General features: G+C 32.7%; 3 protein-coding genes across 3 annotated transcripts; 1 reads left to right on the plus strand and 2 right to left on the minus strand.

The window, feature by feature from the left end:
• Positions 1 to 3,204: 3,204 nt before the first annotated feature.
• On the minus strand, positions 3,205 to 23,167 carry LOC134722220 (dual specificity protein phosphatase 3-like). The gene is made up of 4 exons (XM_063585833.1): positions 22,818 to 23,167; positions 5,884 to 6,071; positions 5,390 to 5,613; positions 3,205 to 4,479 (listed from the first exon to the last, which is right to left on the minus strand). The coding sequence occupies exons 2-4, from the start codon at positions 6,063 to 6,065 to the stop codon at positions 4,280 to 4,282; spliced, it is 606 nt and encodes a 201-aa protein (XP_063441903.1). The 5' UTR covers positions 6,066 to 6,071; positions 22,818 to 23,167; the 3' UTR covers positions 3,205 to 4,279.
• On the plus strand, positions 7,576 to 9,016 carry LOC134723127 (regulator of G-protein signaling 3-like). The gene is made up of 3 exons (XM_063586768.1): positions 7,576 to 7,592; positions 8,051 to 8,426; positions 8,480 to 9,016. Exons 1-3 carry the CDS (start codon positions 7,576 to 7,578, stop codon positions 9,014 to 9,016), a joined length of 930 nt encoding a protein of 309 aa, XP_063442838.1.
• On the minus strand, positions 13,667 to 15,361 carry LOC134723128 (uncharacterized). The gene has a single exon (XM_063586769.1). It carries the CDS (start codon positions 15,359 to 15,361, stop codon positions 13,667 to 13,669), a length of 1,695 nt encoding a protein of 564 aa, XP_063442839.1.
• Positions 23,168 to 23,909: the final 742 nt, after the last annotated feature.

Consider the following 23,909-nt stretch of genomic DNA (forward strand, 5'->3'; position numbering starts at 1 on the left):
TATTTTTGCTGTTTCCATGGTAACGGCGGCCATTTTGAATATTCCAAAGTCAAACCCCGGCTGCAATTTTTTCCCTCCACAATCATATACCATTTAATGTCTCTAGAATAAATTAAACATTGAAGTTCTAGAATGTTCTGTGAAAATTCAAAGTTTTGACCTTTTTGCATTGTTTCCATGGTAACAACAGCTATTTTGGAAATTCCAACGCCAAATTCCACATCTTCCAATGTTGCTCATCGTTACTGTGAAGTTTCATTAAGTTTGGAACATTTTGAGATTTTTGAATTTTTTGGAGTAGTATCCATGGCAACACAGTAATTCCAATGAGTGCCAAAATCATCCAACACCTGTATATAGTGGGCACCTACATTGTATTAAAATATAATGATTCTGAGTTAAATAGTATCCAAATAGTTCACCAAAACAAAAAACAGTATTTTTTCACATTTGTTTCGTTTCCATGGCAACGGCAGCCATCTTGATGGTGCCATACCCCGATTGCACAATTTCATATAGTGGTCCTCATTATGGTATAGTTCCATCAATATTGTTCAAGCCAATTCTGAGAAATAGCATGGACAAAAAAGTGTGGAAGAATAAATATAATAATAAGAAAAAAAGAAACGAACAATAACAATATGTCACCCCAACTCCGTTGAGGGTGCCATAACAAAGAAACATAAGAAAAGCAATATGTCACCCGACATTGTCGATCGGGTGACATAACTATCACAAAATTCTTCAGACAACTTACAAAAGTAAAGAAACAAAACAAAATGTCATTTATCATTAATAAATTGTCTTTTAAAAATCTTTAAAACTTGCCTGCAAGTGTAATCAATCTTTATATGTAAAATTAACCTTATTTTTCAAAGGGAAATAACTCAATCACATAATAAGTACCACGTTTGAATATTGGAAAGGGAAATTACTCAACAATAAGAAATGATAAAATCGTGAAAATTGAACATAACCTTGATTTAGTCACAGGAAACATCAAATCTAAATTTGAAATTTTTTTGTCAAAGTGTTTTTATGTTTATGAACAGACACAGTTTGGCAGTACACTGACCACCCACCCGCCGAACATCCCTAAATCAAGACCAAAATTTTTCCCTTTGAAAATCAAGTTTAAATTGCGAAAAATTTTATTTAGTTTTCCAACGATTGAAATAGTAATATATAATACCTTGGTTTTTCAACGTTATAAATCAAATGATTTTATATTTTTAAAATTGATTTTGAATATTTGTTTTTGTCTTAACACATACTTCATCATCATGGGTCACTCACTTTTAGAGAATTAAGTTACAAGAGGTAAACATATTGATTGATATATACAATAATCACAATAATTTGGGACAATTTAGTACTAATTCTTCTGTATTATCAAACTTGAATTCAGAACTTATCACTTACTTTGTAAATGAAAGTAAAATATATCAAATAAATTTCTTAATACAATATGCTTTATCTCAAAACACACTGTCACATACATGTGTGAACCAAGAGGTAAAAATATACAAAATACAATCACATACAATCATAGAAAAAGTAAAACAATTCTATGAAATGGAATAACTAATAAAGTACAATGGATACCTGAATATCATGAGGTTTCATGATGATACAAAATATCAAATGAATTCATTACTAAGCAGTATGACCTGAGGTGAGCAGCCAGATTGAGTGTTTGATATATTTTAAAATCAAAAGATCTTGGGATGACTTGTATAAATAGTATAAATATGTAATCAAGTAAACTATGTAAAAATAAAAAATATCACACAGCTAGTTTATATACAAGTATTTTTTATACAAAACTTTGTAAAACCAGATGCTCCGCAGGGCGCAGCTTTATACGACTGCAGAGGTTGAACTCTGAACGGTTGGGGAAAGTATGGACACAACAGTCAAGCTGGATTCAGCTCTAAATTTAGATTGTGATTAAATAGTTGACACAGCATAGGTTTCTGACACAGAATGAATGTGGTCTAATGAATTTAAAAAAAAATAAATTCGCCTTTGAGCAATTCACTATGCTGTTGAATATTAATCCCTTCAAAAAAATGTTTGAAGAAATTTTCTTTTTATTTATGAAATCTGAAATGAGAAAAATTGACCCCCCCCCCCCCCCCCCCCCAATTTTTGTTTTCACATCCCCCTTTCCCTTATTCCAAAACTGATCTCAATTCAAATTTCTAATGGAGTTTGCAACAATAAGTGCTCATTTAAATACATCATAAAATATTAAAATGTAAAAAAAGTGCTTGTTATTACTGAATGGTAAAGATTTTTTAAATTAATCAGTTGGTAGTAAAAGTGAAAATACATTGCATATTGTATAAAACAATGATTTAAGTTGATTCAACTACTATTCTGGACAAAGAAAGATAACTCAAATTTTCAAAGAATATTGAAAATATCTTGCTATTGCACAAATATCTATTCTGGACAAAGAAAGATAACTCCAATTGAAAATTGATTGCTATTGCACAATATTGTGCAATATTGTGCAATTAGATATTTCTTGCTATTACGCAATACTCAATACTGTCAATTGAACAATACTGTACAATTGAACAATACTGTACAATTGAACAATACTGTCAATTGAACAATACTGTCAATTGAACAATACTGTACAATTGAACAATACTGTCAATTGAACAATACTGTACAATTGAACAATACTGTACAATTGAACAATACTGTCAATTGAACAATACTGTCAATTGAACAATACTGTCAACTGAACAATACTGTACAATTGAACAATACTGTACAATTGAACAATACTGTCAATTGAACAATACTGTACAATTGAACAATACTGTACAATTGAACAATACTGTCAATTGAACAATACTGTCAATTGAACAATACTGTCAATTGAACAATACTGTACAATTGAACAATACTGTACAATTGAACAATACTGTCAATTGAACAATACTGTCAATTGAACAATACTGTACAATTGAACAATACTGTCAATTGAACAATACTGTACAATTGAACAATACTGTACAATTGAACAATACTGTCAATTGAACCATTCTGTCAATTGAACAATACTGTCAATTGAACAATACTGTCAATTGAACAATACTGTACAATTGAACAATACTGTACAATTGAACAATACTGTGCATTTGAACAATACTGTCAATTGAACAATACTGTCAATTGAACAATACTGTACAATTGAAGATTTCTTGCTATTGCTGAATACTGTGCAATTGAAAATTTCTTGCTATTGCACAATACTTAATATAATAATTTTGAATCCTGATTTGGACCAACTTGAAAACTTTGCCCATAATCAAATATCTAAGTACATTTTTAGATTCAGCATATCAAAGAAGCCCAAGAATTCAATTTTTGTTTAAATCAAACTTAGTTTAATTTTGGACCCTTTGGACCTTATGAAGACCAATTTGAAAATGGGACCAAAAATTAAGAATCTACTAACACAGTTAGATTTGGCATATCAAAGAACCTCAATTATTCAATTTTTGATGAAATCAAACAAAGTTTAATTTTGGACCCCGATCTGGACCAACTTGAAAACTGGGCCAATAATAAAAAATCTAAGTACATTTTTTGATTCAGCATATCAAAGAACCCCAATGATTCAATTTTTGTTAAAATCAAACTTAGTTTAATTTTGGACCCTTTGGACCTTAATGTAGACCAATTTGAAAACGGGACCAAAAATAAAAAATCTACATACACAGTTAGATTCAGCATATCAAAGAACCCCAATTATTCAATTTTTGAAGAAATCAAACAAAGTTTAGGTTTGGACCCTTTGGGCCCCTTATTCCCAAACCGTTGGGACCAAAACTCCCAAAATCAATCCCAGCCTTCCTTTTGTGGTCATAAACCTTGTGTTAAAATTTCATAGATTTCTATTAACTTTTACTAAAGTTAGAGTGCGAAAACTAAAAGTATTTGGACGACGATGACGACGACGCAGACGACAAAGTGATAGCAATATACGACGAAAATTTTCAAATTTTGCGGTCGTATAAAAATGTAGTAATTCAAGAGCATTCAACCCAGAGGTTTTACTACTTGCAGGACAAGTTTAAAACCTAGCCCCATCAGTAAAACCGGATAGAGACTAAACAATATCACATAACTTGAAGACACCACAACCAATCATGTGCAGCATTAAAGAAAGTTCAAAAGTTGTTATTGCTATAAAAATCTATAGAAATATGTGTTATAATTCTCTATTCATCCTCTTTAAACAAATGATGCAAATGAGTCACTCCTGTTTTTCATACAACTGTCGGTTGAGAATACAAAGTTGTTTGACAAATCCATCATTAGGATGAACAGCTCTATTATCACGTACTGTCTTTAAGGCATCAACTAAAGTCATACCACGTTTTAACATCAGAAAGGCCAGAACAATGGTAGCTGATCTACTGATTCCTTGGTGACAGTGTACATACACTTTATTGCCTGAAATGATAAAAACATTCATAAACTACCTTTAGCATTGCAAGAGACATGATTAATATTAGTAATGTATGTAGATATTATACAGTAGTTAAGCTATGTGTCTATGTATCTTTTGGTATTCCATTGACTGCCGATCATTGGATTTAAAAGAGGGAGCATTGAGAAGAAAAATTACTAATTTTATCCTTATCAATGGTAACATTGGACAAATCTTTCTATTTTATTGTCCTTTACAGAATTCTGTTTTAAAGAGAGGTCTGCAGTATGCTGTGTTTATAGAACTTATCCATAACCTTTCTGGAACCTGGGATCTTTAAAGAAAGATTTCAGAGTTAGGATTAGGAGCCTTTCATTCAATGGTTGTTCATAGTTGCTGTCTACCACATGTTTTAAGCATAAATTGTTGGTATTCCATTTAAATTTTTTTCCCATTTTACATGGCTGTTGGGTTTGTAGATTAAACTATGGTATGGGTTTGGCTTATTGTTAAATGCCATACTTGGTCTAGTAGTAACTAGTTACTTGGATACTTGTCTTTTGGTCTCATGTGAATTGTTGTCTCAATGGCAAACATACCACATATCCTTACTGTTTAAATACAACAGTTGTTATCCATTTGTTTAAGCTTTTGATTACAGCATTTGTTTAAGCTTTTGATTACAGCATTTGCTTAAGCTTTTGATTACAGCATTTGTTTAAGCTTTTGATTACAGCATTTGTTTAAGCTTTTGATTACAGCATTTGTTTAAGCTTTTGATTACAGCATTTGTTTAAGCTTTTGATTACAGCATTTGTTTAAGCTTTTGATTACAGCATTTGTTTAAGCTTTTGATTACAGCATTTGCTTAAGGACTGCCTGTTTAGAATTTTCCTTGGAGTTCAGTATTTTTTGTTATTTTACTTTTTATACCTTGATCTTTTAGAGCTTTGTCTAGAAATTCAGCTGCCTTATCAAATTCTGGAGCCATTTTAAATGTTGATATGTCATTAGCTTTTATTCCATAGTACTGTATCCCTGCATTCTTAAAGTAACCAGAAGAAGTGTTTATCTGGTTAAATTTTGTCCCTTGAGCACAGTTCAACACATGTGTTATATTTTCTTTCTGTAATTTTTCTATGTCTGAGGCAATCTCTCTGAAAAATAAATTTGAATAGTTATTAAGATTAGATAATACCAAAATCTCTTTCCAAAACATATCAAGCTTGTCAACCAGAATTACTTACTGAGTAATATAGTAATGGTATTACCAAATTAAAGTGGTCTCTTAAGTACACTGTAGCAATGATATACCAACATAATAAAGAGGTCTCAGTTTGTATGTATAACCAATGTCTATTGTCTTGGTATCAATCCTGTAGTTTAGGATTTTAAACCAATAAAATGTCTTATCTTATCTTACTTACTTGTCTCCAATGATGATACCAGGATAGACCTGATTATAATGGTCTTTAGGTCCACCAGGTAAAACAAACATATAGAAAGTTGGCTGGGCTCCATTAGGGGCCTTATCCTCTAAATGTCTATTTTGTGACTGAAACAGTAGGCTTCTAATTTCACCAAATAACTGTGGATCATACTCTGCCATTGCTATCTGTAAAATGTACAAAATGATCATGTAACATCTGTAAAATGTACAAAATGATCATGTAACATCTGTAAAGTGTACAAAATGATCATGTTACATCTGTAAAATGTACAAAATGATAATGTAACATCTGTAAAGTGTACAAAATGATCATGTAACATCTGTAAAGTGTACAAAATGATCATGTAACATCTGTAAAATGTACAAAATGATAATGTAACATCTGTAAAGTGTACAAAATGATCATGTAACATCTGTAAAGTGTACAAAATGATCATGTAACATCTGTAAAATGTACAAAATGATCATGTAACATCTGTAAAGTGTACAAAATGATCATGTAACATCTGTAAAATGTACAAAATGATCATGTAACATCTGTAAAGTGTACAAAATGATCATGTAACATCTGTAAAATGTACAAAATGATCATGTAACATCTGTAAAGTGTACAAAATGATCATGTAACATCTGTAAAATGTACAAAATGATCATGTAACATCTGTAAAGTGTACAAAATGATCATGTTACATATGTATAATGTACAAAATGATCATGTAACATCTGTAAAATGTACAAAATGATCATGTAACATCTGTAAAATGTACAAAATGATCATGTAACATCTGTAAAGTGTACAAAATGATCATGTTACATCTGTAAAATGTACAAAATGATAATGTAACATCTGTAAAGTGTACAAAATGATCATGTAACATCTGTAAAATGTACAAAATGATCATGTAACATCTGTAAAATGTACAAAATGATCATGTAACATCTGTAAAATGTACAAAATGATCATGTAACAACTGTAAAATGTACAAAATGATCATGTAACATCTGTAAAGTGTACAAAATGATCATGTTACATCTGTAAAATGTACAAAATGATCATGTTACATCTGTAAAGTGTACAAAATGATAATGTAACATCTGTAAAGTGTACAAAATGATCATGTAACATCTGTAAAATGTACAAAATGATCATGTAACAACTGTAAAATGTACAAAATGATCATGTAACATCTGTAAAGTGTACAAAATGATCATGTTACATCTGTAAAATGTACAAAATGATCATGTTACATCTGTAAAGTGTACACAATGATAATGTAACATCTGTAAAGTGTACAAAATGATCATGTAACATCTGTAAAATGTACAAAATGATCATGTAACATCTGTAAAGTGTACAAAATGATCATGTAACATCTGTAAAATGTACAAAATGATCATGTAACATCTGTAAAATGTACAAAATGATAATGTAACATCTGTAAAGTGTACAAAATGATCATGTAACATCTGTAAAATGTACAAAATGATCATGTAACATCTGTAAAGTGTACAAAATGATCATGTTACATATGTATAATGTACAAAATGATCATGTAACATCTGTAAAATGTACAAAATGATCATGTAACATCTGTAAAGTGTACAAAATGATCATGTAACATCTGTAAAATGTACAAAATGATCATGTAACATCTGTAAAATGTACAAAATGATCATGTTACATCTGTAAAGTGTATCGTGTTTTATTCTTATCATGCTTATCATCTGATTTATTTTTAATCAGGTGTTCTTATAAAAATCTGAAAAGTTTAAACAATGTGCTATTTTAATAAATAGTCAAGTTTTATACCCTAGTTTTTTTAATATTCAGAATTTAAGTTAACCATGCATTATTTTAATAAACACACAGATTCGAACCATGCATTCTTTTCATAAACAGACAGGTTTGAACCATGTGTTATTCTAATAATTTTAAAAGTCAAAATGTGTTATTCTAAAAATAACCATACAAGTCAGCATGTGTTTACAGTGTTATTCTAATAATAATCATAAAGTTTACTCTGATTTTTTTTAATAATAATCTGAAAAGGTTACCATACATGTGTAATTCCAAGTCTAATTATGTGTTATTTCAATAAACATGACTCAAGATAATTGAGCACTGTCAATATCATCTTCACTAGACAAGAATTACAATCCAGTCCCCTCCTCTCACCTAGCCAAGAATTACAATCCAGACCCCTCCTCTCACCTAGCCAAGAATTACAATCCAGTCCCCTCCCCTCACCTAGCCAAGAATTACAATCCAGTCCCCTCCCCTCACCTAGCCAAGAATTACAATCCAGTCCCCTCCTCTCACCTAGCCAAGAATTACAATCCAGTCCCCTCCTCTCCACTAGCCAAGAATTACAATTCAGCCCCCTCCTCTCCACTAGCCAAGAATTACAATCCAGTCCCCTCCTCTCACCTAGCCAAGAATTACAATCCAGTCCCCTCCTCTCACCTAGCCAAGAAATACAATCCAGTCCCTCCTCTCACCTAGCCAAGAATTACAATCCAGTCCCTCCTCTCACCTAGCCAAGAATTACAATCCAGTCCCTCCTCTCACCTAGCCAAGAATTACAATCCAGTCCCTCCTCTCACCTAGCCAAGAATTACAATCCAGTCCCCTCCTCTCACCTAGCCAAGAATTACAATCCAGTCCCCTCCTCTCACCTAGCCAAGAAATACAATCCAGTCCCCTCCTCTCCACTAGCCAAGAATTACAATTCAGCCCCCTCCTCTCACCTAGCCAAGCATTACAATCCAGTCCCCTCCTCTCACCTAGCCAAGAAATACAATCCAGTCCCCTCCTCTCCACTAGCCAAGAATTACAATTCAGCCCCCTCCTCTCACCTAGCCAAGAATTACAATCCAGTCCCCTCCTCTCCACTAGCCAAGAATTACAATCCAGTCCCCTCCTCTCACCTAGCCAAGAATTACAATCCAGTCCCCTCCTCTCACCTAGCCAAGAAATACAATCCAGTCCCTCCTCTCCACTAGCCAAGAATTACAATTCAGTCCCCTCCTCTCACCTAGCCAAGAATTACAATCCAGTCCTCTCCTCTCCACTAGCCAAGAATTACAATCCAGTCCCTCCTCTCACCTAGCCAAGAATTACAATCCAGTCCCCTCCTCTCACCTAGCCAAGAATTACAATTCAGCCCCCTCCTCTCACCTAGCCAAGAATTACAATCCAGTCCCCTCCTCTCCACTAGCCAAGAATTACAATCCAGTCCCCTCCTCTCACCTAGCCAAGAATTACAATCCAGTCCCCTCCTCTCACCTAGCCAAGAAATACAATCCAGTTCCTCCTCTCCACTAGCCAAGAATTACAATTCAGTCCCCTCCTCTCACCTAGCCAAGAATTACAATCCAGTCCTCTCCTCTCCACTAGCCAAGAATCACAATCCAGTCCCTCCTCTCACCTAGCCAAGAATTACAATCCAGTCCCCTCCTCTCACCTAGCCAAGAAATACAATCCAGTCCCTCCTCTCACCTAGCCAAGAAATACAATTCAGTCCCCTCCTCTCACCTAGCCAAGAATTACAATCCAGTCCCCTCCTCTCACCTAGCCAAGAATTACAATCCAGTCCTCTCCTCTGCACTAGCCAAGAATTACAATCCAGTCCCCTCCTCTCCACTAGCCAAGAATTACATTCCAGTCCCCTCCTCTCCACTGGATCATAATCTTCACTAGCCAAGAATTACAACCCAGTCCCCTCCTCTCCACTGGATCATAATCCTTGGCTGGCAAAGATGTCACTGCTGACTAATGTCAAGAGAAAATCTACATTATTAAACAGTATAACAAATTTTGTGGATGGCTCTGTCAATGTCTGTAAATAAGCAGGTTTAATTATTCTTAAACATTTTTTTTCAATGATTGAATGATCTCCTCTATGCTGCTCTGAAAACTTGGAATGCATGTTAAGGAACTGCAAGTTGTAATAGGTAGTCTTTAAAAAGGATGTTCATTGTCCATGAAATTATACTTTTAGAAAGAGTTAAAACAGATTACTAAAGACAACAACTGAACACTGTATGATAGCATTCCAGTCAAAGAGAAATACATGAAAATAAGAAAATTTAAAGTTAATACTAACAGTCAGGGGTACTACTTGTACAAGTGTATTTTATTTACTTGAAGAAGTGAAAAAAAAATATACCTATATAAGTAAATAAATAATGTTTGAATAATCTCCCCTTAATTTTCTGAAAAATTTACTTGTATAAGTAAATTTTTCTTACAATCCCACAAAAATCCTCAAGTTTTGAGATGTAAAATCATGCCTTTAATGATTTTTCCCAGGTTTGCTCAAATTTTTTCATTAAAGTTCAATGTTTCATCTCATTAATTCATCAAAGAAACTGATTGAGCAAAGATCTTTTATATTTGCGCAAGGCCTTCAAAAATTGCTCCTTTGGGGCTTGTAAATGAGCAGTGTTAAGAAGATAACAGACAAATGGGACTTTCATTGTCCATGAAATTACACTTAAATGATTAGTAAAGAGATCTGCAAATAGTACACAATTTAAAATTCTATTAGAGCAAAGAAATATTCAGAATTTAAGAAAAGAAGAAAGTTTGATTTTTTTACCTATACAAGTAAAAAAATCTGAATGGCGAAGGGACATAACTCAGCCAATATTTTTTTTTACCTATACAAGTAAATAAAATCCACTTGTATAAGTATCCAACAAATTTACTTATATGTGTATATTTTTTTTTACTTCTTTAAGTAAATAAAATACACTTGTATAAGTAGTACTCCTGACTGACTAAATTGAGTAAAAAGTAATAAATCTAAATAATAATTAAAGGAGATGTTCTCTTCTACATGTACAGGTCATATGTGTTTTCTTCTAGATATACATGTCATATGCATTCTCTTCTATATATGTCATATATAGATATAGGAAGATGTGGTGTGAGTGTCAATGAGACAACTCTCCATCCAAATAACAATTTATAAAAGTAAACCATTTTAAATGTACTGCCTTCAACACAGAGCCTTGGCTCATACCGAACAACAAGCTATAAAGGGCCCCAAAATTACAAGTGTAAAACCATTCAAACCGGAAAACCAACGGTCTAATCTATATAAATCAAAGAGCAGAATGCTCTGAGGGATACGATTGCCATAGTTTTCATTGACACATGTATAGCAGTTCTGCCAAATTTTCATTAAACAAATGCACGAGATTTGGCCAAAATTCAAAAGATCAAAGAGGAAAGAAATAGATCCAAGAATACTGTTGCAAAAAAAGCATGAACATACGCGAGTCTCAAGCATTTTTGGCCGGTAACCCTGGTACAGCTGGATAGTATTATTCTCTAAACTAATTCAACTGCACATGCAAAATGTAACAATCTGAATAGTCACTCAACTTAAAGAATAGCCAATCCCCGTTACAAGTGTATGAGCCATGTACTTATTGTGTTTTATCGAATTATAGTTATCCTGTATGATTGTAAACTCGTACCATTAAAAAAAAACTTGTACCAATGCAAACTCGTACCATTGCTTACTCGTACCAACTTATTTAAATGCATTCAAATGGTGTTAAATGATGAATATACATGATATACGTTACTTTCACCCAATACCTCTTAAGTCTGTAAAATGTATATAATTTGAAAGTACAATGACCAATTTGTAGCTTATGTTCCTTGAATATTGGATAGAAAATACTGTGGCAGATGTAGATAATTAAGGTATATACAGTTTCACCCGAAGAAAATTTTTCATGAATAATTAAATCTTAGCAGTTAGTCAAAATGATTGCCAAAATTATTTTTACTGTCTATAAATAAATGTAACAATGAAATTTAACTGATTCCTGTTAAGGGGGTCCGCATTTTCCCCGCAAAAAAAGCACATGGCTTTCAACAATTGTAAACATAGCATTCAATTTGTGATCATGGATTACAGCTTTAATTAACTTAAATTGGATATATACATATTCAACATGTTCAATTTTAATAAGGTACAGTTAAAGAAATGTTTTAACTTTCCTCTGGATTAAGTTCTACGTACAGTGGCGGATCCAGAACTTTTCCTAAGGGGGAGCCCGCTGACTGACCTAAGAGGGGGCCCGCTCCAGTCATGCTTCAATGATTCCCTTTATTATCAACCAAATTTTTTCCACAAAAAAAGGGGGGGGGCTGGATCCGCCTATGTTCTAGTTTGAAAGATCAGTTAAAACATTAATGCTTTAAAACATTCTTTATTTTTGTCTAAGTTTTCATTTAACTCCTGTGTAAAATTCAAGTAATTCAACTTTATTTCTATTAAGTTTACAAACAGAAACCCATAAAACATCATATTTTTTATATATTTTTCTGAATGTTACGACTTCCCAGTAGTACAAATTAACTTTTTTGGTTCCAATGCCGTGTTATGAGTTAACTTGCTTCCGTATCTTATCACCGTAATTCTAGGAGGAACCCTAAACTGGACCCCTATTGTGTTCACTTATCGCTACACTGACCTTCGGTGCGAAGCTATATATAGAACGGCGGACCAGTTTAGGAGGAACCACATTTCTTACTCTTTAATTATTGAAGTTTCTTTGGGTCAGAGGGCATGACTCCTTTCCGTACACACTCCTCTGTTTACATTGAGATCGTTCTTAATATAATACGACGTTTACCGGCATTAACGAGTCATGTAGGGGAATGAAACTACACTTTTAAAAAAAATGGATCATGAGTAGTGATTTTTCCAAATAAAAAAGGCTAAAAAATAGCATTTCAGAAGCATTTTAAAAGAATTCACGATCCCTCTAATATAAAATTGTCCATATTTAAAATTAGCCCTGATGAAGTTTTTTTATTATTTTGATATAATTTGTCCAAAAAATAGTTCAACACATTCACTGTGAAAATAATATCAAGAAGGGCAGTTGGGATTTGTTTTATTTCCATTTATTTTATGAAAGAGTTGCACTATACATATATGAAATAACTGTGTTCTCACACCAATTGACCTTGAAACCTCACTCATAATTATGCATTCTTTTCAAATATATATATTTGGTGGTTATACTTATTTAGTTCTTAGAAAATTGTCTCAATTATCATGATTACGGTTAACAACCTAAGAAAAGATGTCTTTATCATGGTTAACAACCATAATTATATAATCCTTTTTCAAGCAATAATTTAATCATAAAAGTAAATAACAAATCTTTTGAGCTAAAAATAAATAAATAATTTACATGTATTTGAAAGAAATTTTTCTCTTGGCAAAAAAATTAAAACTGTTTTTTTTATCTTGGGTTAACAGGAATAATTCCAATTAAATAATGTACATGTATGAGGTGAGGTCTAAAGACAGTTGTAGTGATTGTTAAGTACTATTGTATTGAAAACTATAACAGTACTCTGTTCAGATCGGTTTATTTTTACTTCTTGCTCCAAATAACCAATTAAACCAAATCATAACCTTAAACATTTTATCAGATATTTTAAAATTCAAAAACGTATATATATCTTTTAAACTCCTGCATTGTGATACATTTTTGAATTAACGAAATCGTAAAGTTATGATATACATGTATCAAATTTTGGCACCTCAAGTCTCAATAATTCAAACAGAAACTATAATATTTTTTCAAATGCTTGGAGTATATATTCTTGAAAGTGATTATCTTTTTTCTACAAAATAGGTGCAATTTCTAGTCCTCAATAAACTTTTGCAGCCATATTGTCTAAACTATTTAAATCAGTGTTAATGAAAACCAATATTTAATTATCACTTTACTAAAGGTGGTTGCAAATTAGATACAGCAGAACAAATTGTAAAAATCTCATTTGCCAAAGGAACCAAAGTAATAGGCAATGTGTTTTTCAAAATTTGAAAACACTTGATTCGGCCAATAGCCCTTTCAACATGAATTCTGACATTGGCAACTGCCTTTGTTTTCAGTACATTTTCCTTAGTCATCTGCTCTGACCCCTGACCAGGTGGTGGTATAATTAATTTAGCTTGTCTCATCACCAAGTCTGATTGTATGGGAAAACCTCTATCTGCCATTACCTCATCAGTTGGATCAATGAGATTTAAAAAACCACTGTCCATTACAATAAAGCGATCAGAGGCCCTCCCGTCGTAAGCTTCGGAAATGTACGAAATGCTGCCATTTGGTGCCATTGCCACTAAAAACTTAAGCGTGTTGTTTTTTTTGTAGTCGGACCAAGTTTGTGCTTGTAATTCCATATCTCGGGGTCTTTCAATGAATATTTCAGTGCAGTCTATGATACACCTAAGATTAGGAGCAATTGAACTATATACATGTGGCAATGTCTCTTTTGTTATTTCTTTATCTGGCCAATGTATAAGAGGCTTCAACTCGTATGCCAGAAACTTCAACCATGTATTCAACACCTGTGAGACAACTGAGAGTTGAACACCAAAAAAATCACCCAGAAGCTCACTGTTCATACCAACCTTACACTTCATCAAAGTCATGACAAGTTCATCTTTGACAGACAATTTTCTTTTGGGACCAAATTTTTTAGGTGATTTTTTGAAAACCCTTTTCGCTTTCGTGCTTACGATTTTCTTGCTTCCACTCCAATAGGTCAAGCGCTTTGCACGTGGCAACAAATGCTTGTATAGCCTATCAAATACATCTGCATTTGGCAGCCCTGTGTACAATCGTGTTTTGCTGTCATCTTTCACTATGTTATTTGTCATAGTGGTATGAACCATGTTTTTTGTACCTTTGCTGTGTAGTTGTTGTTGTAAATAAATTAATTGAGAATTAAGTTTATTGATAGTTTGTTGTTTGGTTAAGCAACCTTTACATACACAGTTGGAGGAACAGTCACATTTAGAAGCATATGAATGGTCTGATTTATTAAGATGATGGTCAGATTGCAGCTTTTCTTTACATGTACTGTTTTTCTCTTTATTTATACTAGTGTAACAGTGGTCAGATTGTGCAGATTCTTTAACATAGTCAATATATGGTGTAGCAGTATATATTTGAATGTCTTCTGGTAAATTTGTGTCTTTAATGTCTTGCAATGCAGATGACTCAATTGTACTTGTATTTTCAGAGACAGACAGTGACTTGCTTTTCTTTGGTAATTGATGTTTAACAATTATTTTTCTGGATGGTCTGACTGTTGTTTTTACGGCGTGCCCTAGTTTTACAGATGGATAAGGAGTACATTCCTCAAAATGAATTGAACAAACCCTGTCATGAGCTTTTGGAGTCCAGTTTTTATTAGTTGTTGGGTCAACTCTATTTACTTGAATCATCCATTTTTTCCTTAACTCAGGATTTTTATTTTCTGTTGGAAAAGGAACCAATTTGAAGGGTGGTTCACAATCACATGACCTTGTTCCTAAATTACACTTATGAACTTGACACAAAGTTTTCATCCATTTGTTGAGGTGGTATGTGGAATTACCACACCCAACAACACAACAAATTCTCATACTATACAACTTCTCTTTAACATTACAAGGAAACTTGTTAAATCTTGACCTTTACTTTGACTAATACCTGAAAGAAACAAAGACCAATAAAAACCTATTTCCACCAAGTAATAAACATTAAAGAGCAACCTGTGTAAACTGAATAAAGTGGGCACCTCTATTTTGTCAAATTCTAATAGATGTTAACTGAAACAGTTTTAGACTAAACAGATCTGCATTATTAGCTGATGACCAGTACCTTGTGCCAATTAACCAAGATATATTACAAAACTGTTATGCAGTGTCCAACTATCAACTATGCAAATCCTTGGAAAAAAATAACAAATGACTGACAGCAGTATAAACTTTATAGATTGTTTTTTTTTTTTTTTTATAAATAAGGGATTTTTTTATTTGTGATGTGACATATGTGTTCATGTTGTTATTTCTATATTTATTTTTAGTAGTTTTTATACATGTATGTATTGACATATGGTCTGAATTTTTTTTACATCTCCTTCATTTATTCATTATGATTAGGAAATTGTATGCAACTCTGAATTTGGAATAACTACTGCTGTTTCTAGGCAAGTCTAAAGTATTAAAACTGGTGAAAGTGAATGTCAACTATATATATACCATGATAAACAGAGCATTTAATATTTCTTGTGTTTTGAGTGTTGGGTTTTGTCAATGGCCACATATATTGGACATAGCATATTTACTTTTAAGTTATACTGTTTCCAGGTCACACATAAATTTGTAGTTTACATGTAGGTGGGATAATTGAAGTGCCTTTCTTGCAAATACCTATTTTTAAGTTGTGCTTATCTTATTTAAAAATAAATAAATACAAATGTGCTTAAATCATGAACATACAGTGTTACAGTATTTATTCGAGTATTGTGTATAGACTAGTGGTAAAAAAAGTCTGTTTATAGATATTGAAAGATGTGGTATGAGTGCCAATGATACAACTATCCCTTCATTTTAATAAGCCATCACATACCGCAAGCTATATAAAGTTATATGCCAATGATAAAGGCCATAACTGGACCCAACAATTACTTGAATATAATCATTCAACACGGCAGACAAATATATGCATAATCTCGTTCTGTTAATAGTTGACACTTGTCAGGAAAAAATATATAGAAAAAAGCTTTACAAGACGCATTATTGCCATCGGTATTGTCATGACCGTCCAATATCTCTGTATTTTAATTTTTCTAGAACAATTTTCCATGAAACTTATTTGAAAACCCTATCTTTATCATTCAATACTACCGTTTGTTGCGTAACAATAAATATTTTTCTACCTGCGCAACGATTACTAACGTTTTAAATCATAATTCACGATATCCGTTGTGTGTTTATCCCGTTTGTTTATCTGCAATGACCTTTCGACCTTAGTGGGTGATCTCCCTTGATTTTTTTCGCACCTGCGCATTACAGAACTCCGAACTCGCTTATTCTTCTTGACGAATACTTCGAAAAGGGAGACAACTCGAAACGATAACATGTATGTATGTATGTACTCGAGATTCCGCCAATGTAGACGCACCCCTTGATTGACTGCAAGGGTACAGCGGATCCATGTACACTCCCTAAGGATTAATGGAGATGTGTCCTTTACAATATTATCCCACCACCAGAACAATCCCCACCCAACACCGCCCAAGGGAGCATGTAGGACACCGGGAAGTCTGTTATTATGGTGGAGGAAGCCGAAGTACTCGGAGAGAACCACCGGGCCACTCGGTGGAAACAGACAAACCAGAGAGATATCAGAAGATTGATCTCCAGGTCAAAGTAGGGGACAACTTTGACCAACCGAGGCCCCCAAAGTACCCAATCTAGTTTAAACTCCGGTCTGGGTACCAGAGATGTGTGTGAGAGGGTGAAAATTACCCTTCTAATGTACTGATATTTTTAGCACCCCGAGTGAGAATCGAACTCGGGACCTTCAGCACAGTAGCCATCGGTCTTAACCACTTGACCACGAACTCACATTGGACGATTCCATTTCTGCTGAATGGGGTGTTATAGGTAATTTTTACGATGAAACATTAATTTTAATTTAAATTATGCATGTGATTTAAAATTATGCAACAACAATAGCCCGCCATATGCAGACAGACATAGAAAGAATCCCATGAGTTTCAAATTAATCAATGAAGCGGAGAATCACTCAATCTGATACCCCTTGAAATCAGGAAAACTACACGCATGTGGGGTCTCACTAATTAGCGACAAAAAGCGTCAAGAAGCGACAAGAAGAAAAATAATAAGTGACAAAAAGCAACAAGAAGCTATTTAGCGACAAGAATACATTTTGTTATCACATACATTAAAATTTTTTTTAGGATTATATTGAAAGATGAAGAAATAAAAAAAATTCGATGAAGAGATTGTGTACTTTTTATTATCATATTGATAGGTGTAGAAATTAAACATGTGTAAGAGCAAAGGAAATGTAAACGCTATAAAATGAAAATAAAAACAAAGATTTGTCACCTTCCTTTTGAAGGATTTAATAAAACAAAAACATGAAATATTATTTCCTTCCTAACTGTACAATTAATTTTTCCTGATAGGGCCAACATTAGCTGTGGCTTCACTCTAAGGTAATACACAATTAAGAGCACCAAATGAGATTAACTAGGTGCGTGTCCTTTGTTTTATTGCAACAATAACATCCATTAACACCTTCATCAATTACACGCACCAGAATATAAAATTATTGTACCGAATAGTGAACACCTGTTGAAAACTCAAGATTGTCATCAGTTTCCTTTAATCTTCAATCTATATGCATAAACATGATTTCTTTATGAGAGTACAGTATCAAATATCAGTTTCATAACGGTAAAATATAGAAATACTCCACTTCAGTTCTTGACAGTGACAGAAATAGAATTATCGATCGGCTTTCAGAGAACTCTCGCAAGTTATCAAAATTTGGGAATTCCCTCTGACGTGTTTCTAAATTTATAAAAACACTAAATATAAATACTGTTTAATTCTGATTTTCCGTATTGTTAAAAACACGCATATAAGTCAAGGAAAATATCACACATGAAGATTATGAGTAAAACATTACAGGAAAGTTGTTTATGTTCAATTGTTTTGCTTGTTTTTACCTTTTAAAGCAAGACAATCATAAGAATCTGATATGTTGCCGAATGTTAAGAATAAAACGAATGACGTGAGGGAGTGTGTCATAGGGTCAATGGTAAAAGTCTACAGATTGCTTGACAGCAATCGTATCCCAAAAAACGAGAAACGAGAAACATGTATAAATTAATTAAACAAATGACAACTACTGTACATCAGATTCCTGACTTAGGACAGGTGCAATCATTTGCAGCGGGATTAAACATTTTAATGGTACCAAACCTCCTCCCTTTTTCTGAACAATAGCATAACATCTCAACATAGAAAAACACACGATAAAATATCAATTGGCAGGATTAACTCAATCAAAAATTGAAGATTTACACACTATGAACGAATAAATTTGATATGCTATGTTCTCTTCTACATATAAACATCATGTGTTCTCTTCTACATGTACAGGTAATATGTATTCTCTTCTATATATCATATGTGTCCTTTTATACATGTACATGTCACATGTTCTCTTCTACATGTACAGGTCATATGTATTCTCTTCTATATATCATATGTGTCCTTTTATACGTGTACATGTCAAATGTTCTCTTCTACATGTTCAGGTCATATGTGTTATTTTATACATGTACATGTCACATGTTCTCTTCTACATGTACAGGTCATATGTATTCTCTTCTATATATCATATGTGTCCTTTTATACGTGTACATGTCACATGTTCTCTTCTACATGTTCAGGTCATATGTGTTATTTTATACATGTACATGTCACATGTTCTCTTCTTCATGTTCAGGTCATATGTATTCTCATCTATATATCATATGTGTTCTTTTATACATGTACATGTCACATGTTCTCTTCTACATGTTCAGGTCATATGTGTTCTTTTATACATGTACATGTCACATGTTCAGGTCATATGTGTTCTTTTCTATATATCATATGTGTTCCTTTATACATGTACATGTCACATGTTCTCTTCTACATGTTCAGGTCATATGGGTTTTCTTCTACGTTTACATATTTTAACTGGTCATATATGTGTTCTTTTGTACATGTACATGTCATGTGTTCTCCTTTACATGTACATGTGAAATCTATAAATACATGTCATATGCGTTCTCTTCTATATATACAGGTCATATAGTTCTTTTATATATGGACATGCCATATATGTTTTTTTATACACGTACATGTCATGTGTTCTCTTCTACATACACATGTCATATGTGATCTCTTCCACATGTACAGTTCATGTATTCTATTCTTTTTATAAATGTCATGTGTTCTTTTATACATGTACAGGTCATGTGTTCTCTTCTACATATACTATACATGTCATATGTGTTCTTTTGTACATGTCATGTTTTCTCTTCTACAGATACATGCCCTTTTTTAGTATTAAGTTGATAAACAATACTAATTAATATTAATTAATCTACAAATTGATAAAAAAAAAGAAAAAAAAACCTTTTTAATAGCATGTATAGTAACTTCGCAATTAAATTCAGGAATCTTTATCTTTATTTATTTTTTTTGAGAGAGGGGGGGGGGGTGTATCTTTACATATATATTATACAGGAGAGTTGTCTCATTGGCACTCATCTTTCATCTTGCTCATACCACATCTTCCTATATCTATACAAACAAATATTTAATAATTCAACTGGGATCTAAATAAAAATAGCCTTGCCAGACGTCATTATTATTTGGACTAGGGGCTAACATGAAAGGTACCAATGTATACTCTGCACAAATGGACCTGATACCTAGTCTAAAGACAAATGTAAAGAGATGGGTGAAATGTATATGTATACCAAAAAATGAGACAGATACAAAACATAAACAGTGTATATAAAGTGCGAATCCAGCTAGTTCATTTTTACTGTTATATGCGGGTATGTCTATTGTAGAATAAAGGATCATGGGAAAACTGTATTTGTTTACGTTTTGAAAATATCAAGTAAAAGGATTTTAAGTTAAGTTTTAACATATTTTCATTGTGATATGTCTTTATAATAATCAAACATAGCATTAAAGTTCAAATAAGTGTTATAAAAGCATCATAATATAGCATATCGATTATTGAAAGCGATCCATTTTAACTATAGATGCGATGAATTATCACTGTTAGTGCAGTCATTATTAATGTAGAATTTTCAAAGATGCGAGGAATTTTTATTGTAGAATTATGTGATAAATGCACTTGCAACAAATGAATAAAAACTTAGTTGATGACTTTAGGATTTATGAAACATGCATTTTCAAATTGAAATACAAACTCCTCATTCATTCTTCATCAAATATATAGCTTTTCAAACTTGTAACAAAAGCGATTCTCAAAATGTCATATTGTATTCTTCAGATTACGTTTCTCCTTGATTTTAACTTATATAGGTAATCACTGGAAGGTGACAGCAGCGGGCCCTCTTAGGCAGTCAGTGGGCCCCTACTTATGAAAAATTCTAGATCCGCGAATGGATACTACCGCAGAGGTAAAACCATGCACATTTGGGTTATTGTACGCATGCTACAATTCATTTTCGTGATTTTACACCCTTTGGAACTCTATGTGGGCTATTTCAGCAACTAGGCAAAAAAATCCCCAAACTAGATACACGGTTAGATTCAGCATGTCAACGAATTCCAAATATCTATATTAAAGGACTTTTGTCTATAAATTTGGACCCCACAAAATTGAAAAAGGGACCAAAAATAAATAAAAAAATGCATGCATCGGATACATTTGTTCTTGAAGGCATGACTGCAACAATAGGCTGAATATACAAAAATATCTTATTCTTGGGTCTCATTGGGGGGTTCTGATCCCGGATCCCACTTACTGTTTTGTCAGATTCCCGTATTCAGCTTATTGTTTTGTCAGATTCCCGTATCCCGCTTATACTATGCAGTTCTAATTTTTATCCGTGTCCCGCTAGACTTCATTTCCCGTTTTTCACTACACAATCATTTGACTTTCACCTGTCACGCTTGCAAAAAATCGGCAATCCGGCGTGACGCTTATACCCAAATGAGACCCACTATTTTACTCTATTTTGACTCATATTAAGCCCATTATAAATATATTTAAAAAAGTAGCGTAGATCTTTTTTATCCCTTTTTATCTCGTCTCGTTTCGTTTTTGAGCCATATATAGATGTCGTATGTGACAATGAGACAACTCTCCATCCGAGTCACAATTTATAAAAGTAGACCATTATACGTCAAAATACGGTCTTCAACATGAAGTCTTGGCTCACACCGAACAGCAAGTTATAAAGGGCTCCAGTGTAAAACCTTTTAAACGGGAAAACAAAGGTGCAATCTATATCAAGATGTACGTAATTAGTGGTGAAGTGTCATGGAAATGGATAAAAAAATAAGGATAAAGATCCCTATACGCTTTATAAGAAACTAAATGGAATACATTTGAAATTAATGTTATTTCTATTGAATTTAATAGAGTGTTTTAAAACCAAACTTTCCTCCGTAAGTTAATTTTTATCAAATCTTTCTCTTACTTTATCTATTTTTTGAGCAAGTACAGCTAATTTCCTAATGCATGTAAAGCAAAACTTTGGTTGGCTTGCTTTGTTTGTATAATTGTTTATACAAACTTTGTAAATAAGATTGTCATTTTTAAACAATATGAATAGGCATAGTTTAACCTGTATTTTTAATATTTGAATTAAATTGGGTGTTATCATAATGATTATCAAATAAAAAAAAGCAAGCAAATCAACTAAACTCTTGCTCTACATGCTTAAAGAAATGAGCTGTAATAGATAAAATAAAATAAAATTATACAGTGAAAATGCACCGCATATACAATAATAATGATTCGCTCCACAGTGAAAATGAAAGAAAAGTATCATTATTCGACAGTAAACATGACTAGCATTACGAAATCATCATAGTGGAATTTAGTTAAATATGAAGAAACTGAATGACAAAACATATTCTACGTTATACAACTTTAATAATTGTATTAAAATGAATATTTTTTACTGCAACAACATCTCACCTGTTAGTTATAAAGCACCTGCACGATCTGTTCGTGAAATGTCCTAAATATTCACCTATTTTGGTATATATTTCACAACTGGATGGCTTTAGGCGCGATAAAACCCCGCTCGCATCTCTTACTTTGTTTTTTTTTAGTATTATGTATTTCTGAACATATACATTTTAACTAATTTTCTTGATTTTCTTCAAAAGTTAAAAAAAGTTCGTCTGTTTATTTATTATTCTACAGTAGACATTTATGGCATATACAGTAAAAATGATATTTTAGGATCCGCACTTTACATACACTGATAAATAGCTCGTTAAAAATACTAACCTATTAATGAGTTCTTTTTGTCAGATGAAGTAATTGCGACTCTGGAAAATATTATACCTGGCCTCGTCATATATTTATATATATATATTATTATATATATAAGTTATCTATTAATAAATATTACACCTTTCTCAATGTTTTTGTTAATCACACTGTAAACAGGTAAACACTCTAACACAGAATACCATTTATGGAAATAATGTCATGTTCAACTTTTACATATTTTGATTTCTGAAATATCAACTGCACATCTCTGTTGCTTAGAGTCATCAACACTCGTTTGTTAAAGTTCAAATGTACTCAACCTGCCGAAATCAGGGTTCCGAAATACATTTATTGTTATTTTTGCTTTGTCTCCCTTGAAAGGCACGTTTGACCGGGAGATTTTATGGGATATCTATTAACCGAATATTTAAAAGGGAATCGAAAGCGAGAATGGTCCTTTCGCCTTGATTCACGTCCGCCCTAGCACCTGTTTGCCTTGGGTCTGTTGTGTTCGTTCGCTCTGATTTTTATTTTATTTTGTTGTCTTTGTGTATAATAAATGTTAACAGAGTATGTTTAACTGAGAACAGTCATTACCGCTATTTTGTGCATTTTTCCTTTGATCTTTTTTTGTGATAATTTTCAGGCCATTCAGTCATATAATGCTACTCGCTTTAGATGAAAAATTATCGCTTGAAACTAAGGATGCACGTGGCGTTGCTAATGAAATTGAAATAAAATTAACATCGTCGTCATAGGTGAAAAAGCGATATTAAAACAGATTACCATTGGTCATCTCAACTAGATTGCTTTAGTTTCTCGGTTTCACCGTCCCGGCTCAAGCGAGAAAATCAATCTCGTTATGATGATCAACGATAATCAATAAGTATATGTAATATATGTTCCTATCAAACGGTTGTTGAATATTTGGTATATGGGCGTTTTTCAATAAAAGTGTGAATTTCAGGCTAAAAAATGGAAAATCAACTTGCTTTAAATTTTATTTTGAATACCTCTATTATAGACCTGTTTGTAAATAAAAAGTGCAATCTTAAATACTCTTTGAAATGATATTATTTTCATGATTTATGTACTGTTTCGTAGGGG

The sequence above is a fragment of the Mytilus trossulus genome, chromosome 6, assembly GCF_036588685.1.
Source record: "Mytilus trossulus isolate FHL-02 chromosome 6, PNRI_Mtr1.1.1.hap1, whole genome shotgun sequence".
Classification (NCBI taxonomy): domain Eukaryota; kingdom Metazoa; phylum Mollusca; class Bivalvia; order Mytilida; family Mytilidae; genus Mytilus; species Mytilus trossulus.

Coding starts and splice junctions, on each gene's coding strand:
- LOC134722220 (XM_063585833.1), bottom strand. CDS start 6,065: ATGGCAGAGTATGATCCACAGTTATTTGGTGAAATTAGAAGCCTACTG. Junction 5,614..5,883: donor GGTATCATCATTGGAGACAA/GTAAGTAAGATA, acceptor TTTATTTTTCAG/AGAGATTGCCTCAGACATAG. Junction 4,480..5,389: donor CAAAGCTCTAAAAGATCAAG/GTATAAAAAGTA, acceptor TTATCATTTCAG/GCAATAAAGTGTATGTACAC.
- LOC134723127 (XM_063586768.1), top strand. Junction 8,427..8,479: donor TAGCCAAGAATTACAATCCA/GTCCCTCCTCTC, acceptor CCTCTCACCTAG/CCAAGAATTACAATCCAGTC.
- LOC134723128 (XM_063586769.1), bottom strand. CDS start 15,361: ATGAGAATTTGTTGTGTTGTTGGGTGTGGTAATTCCACATACCACCTC.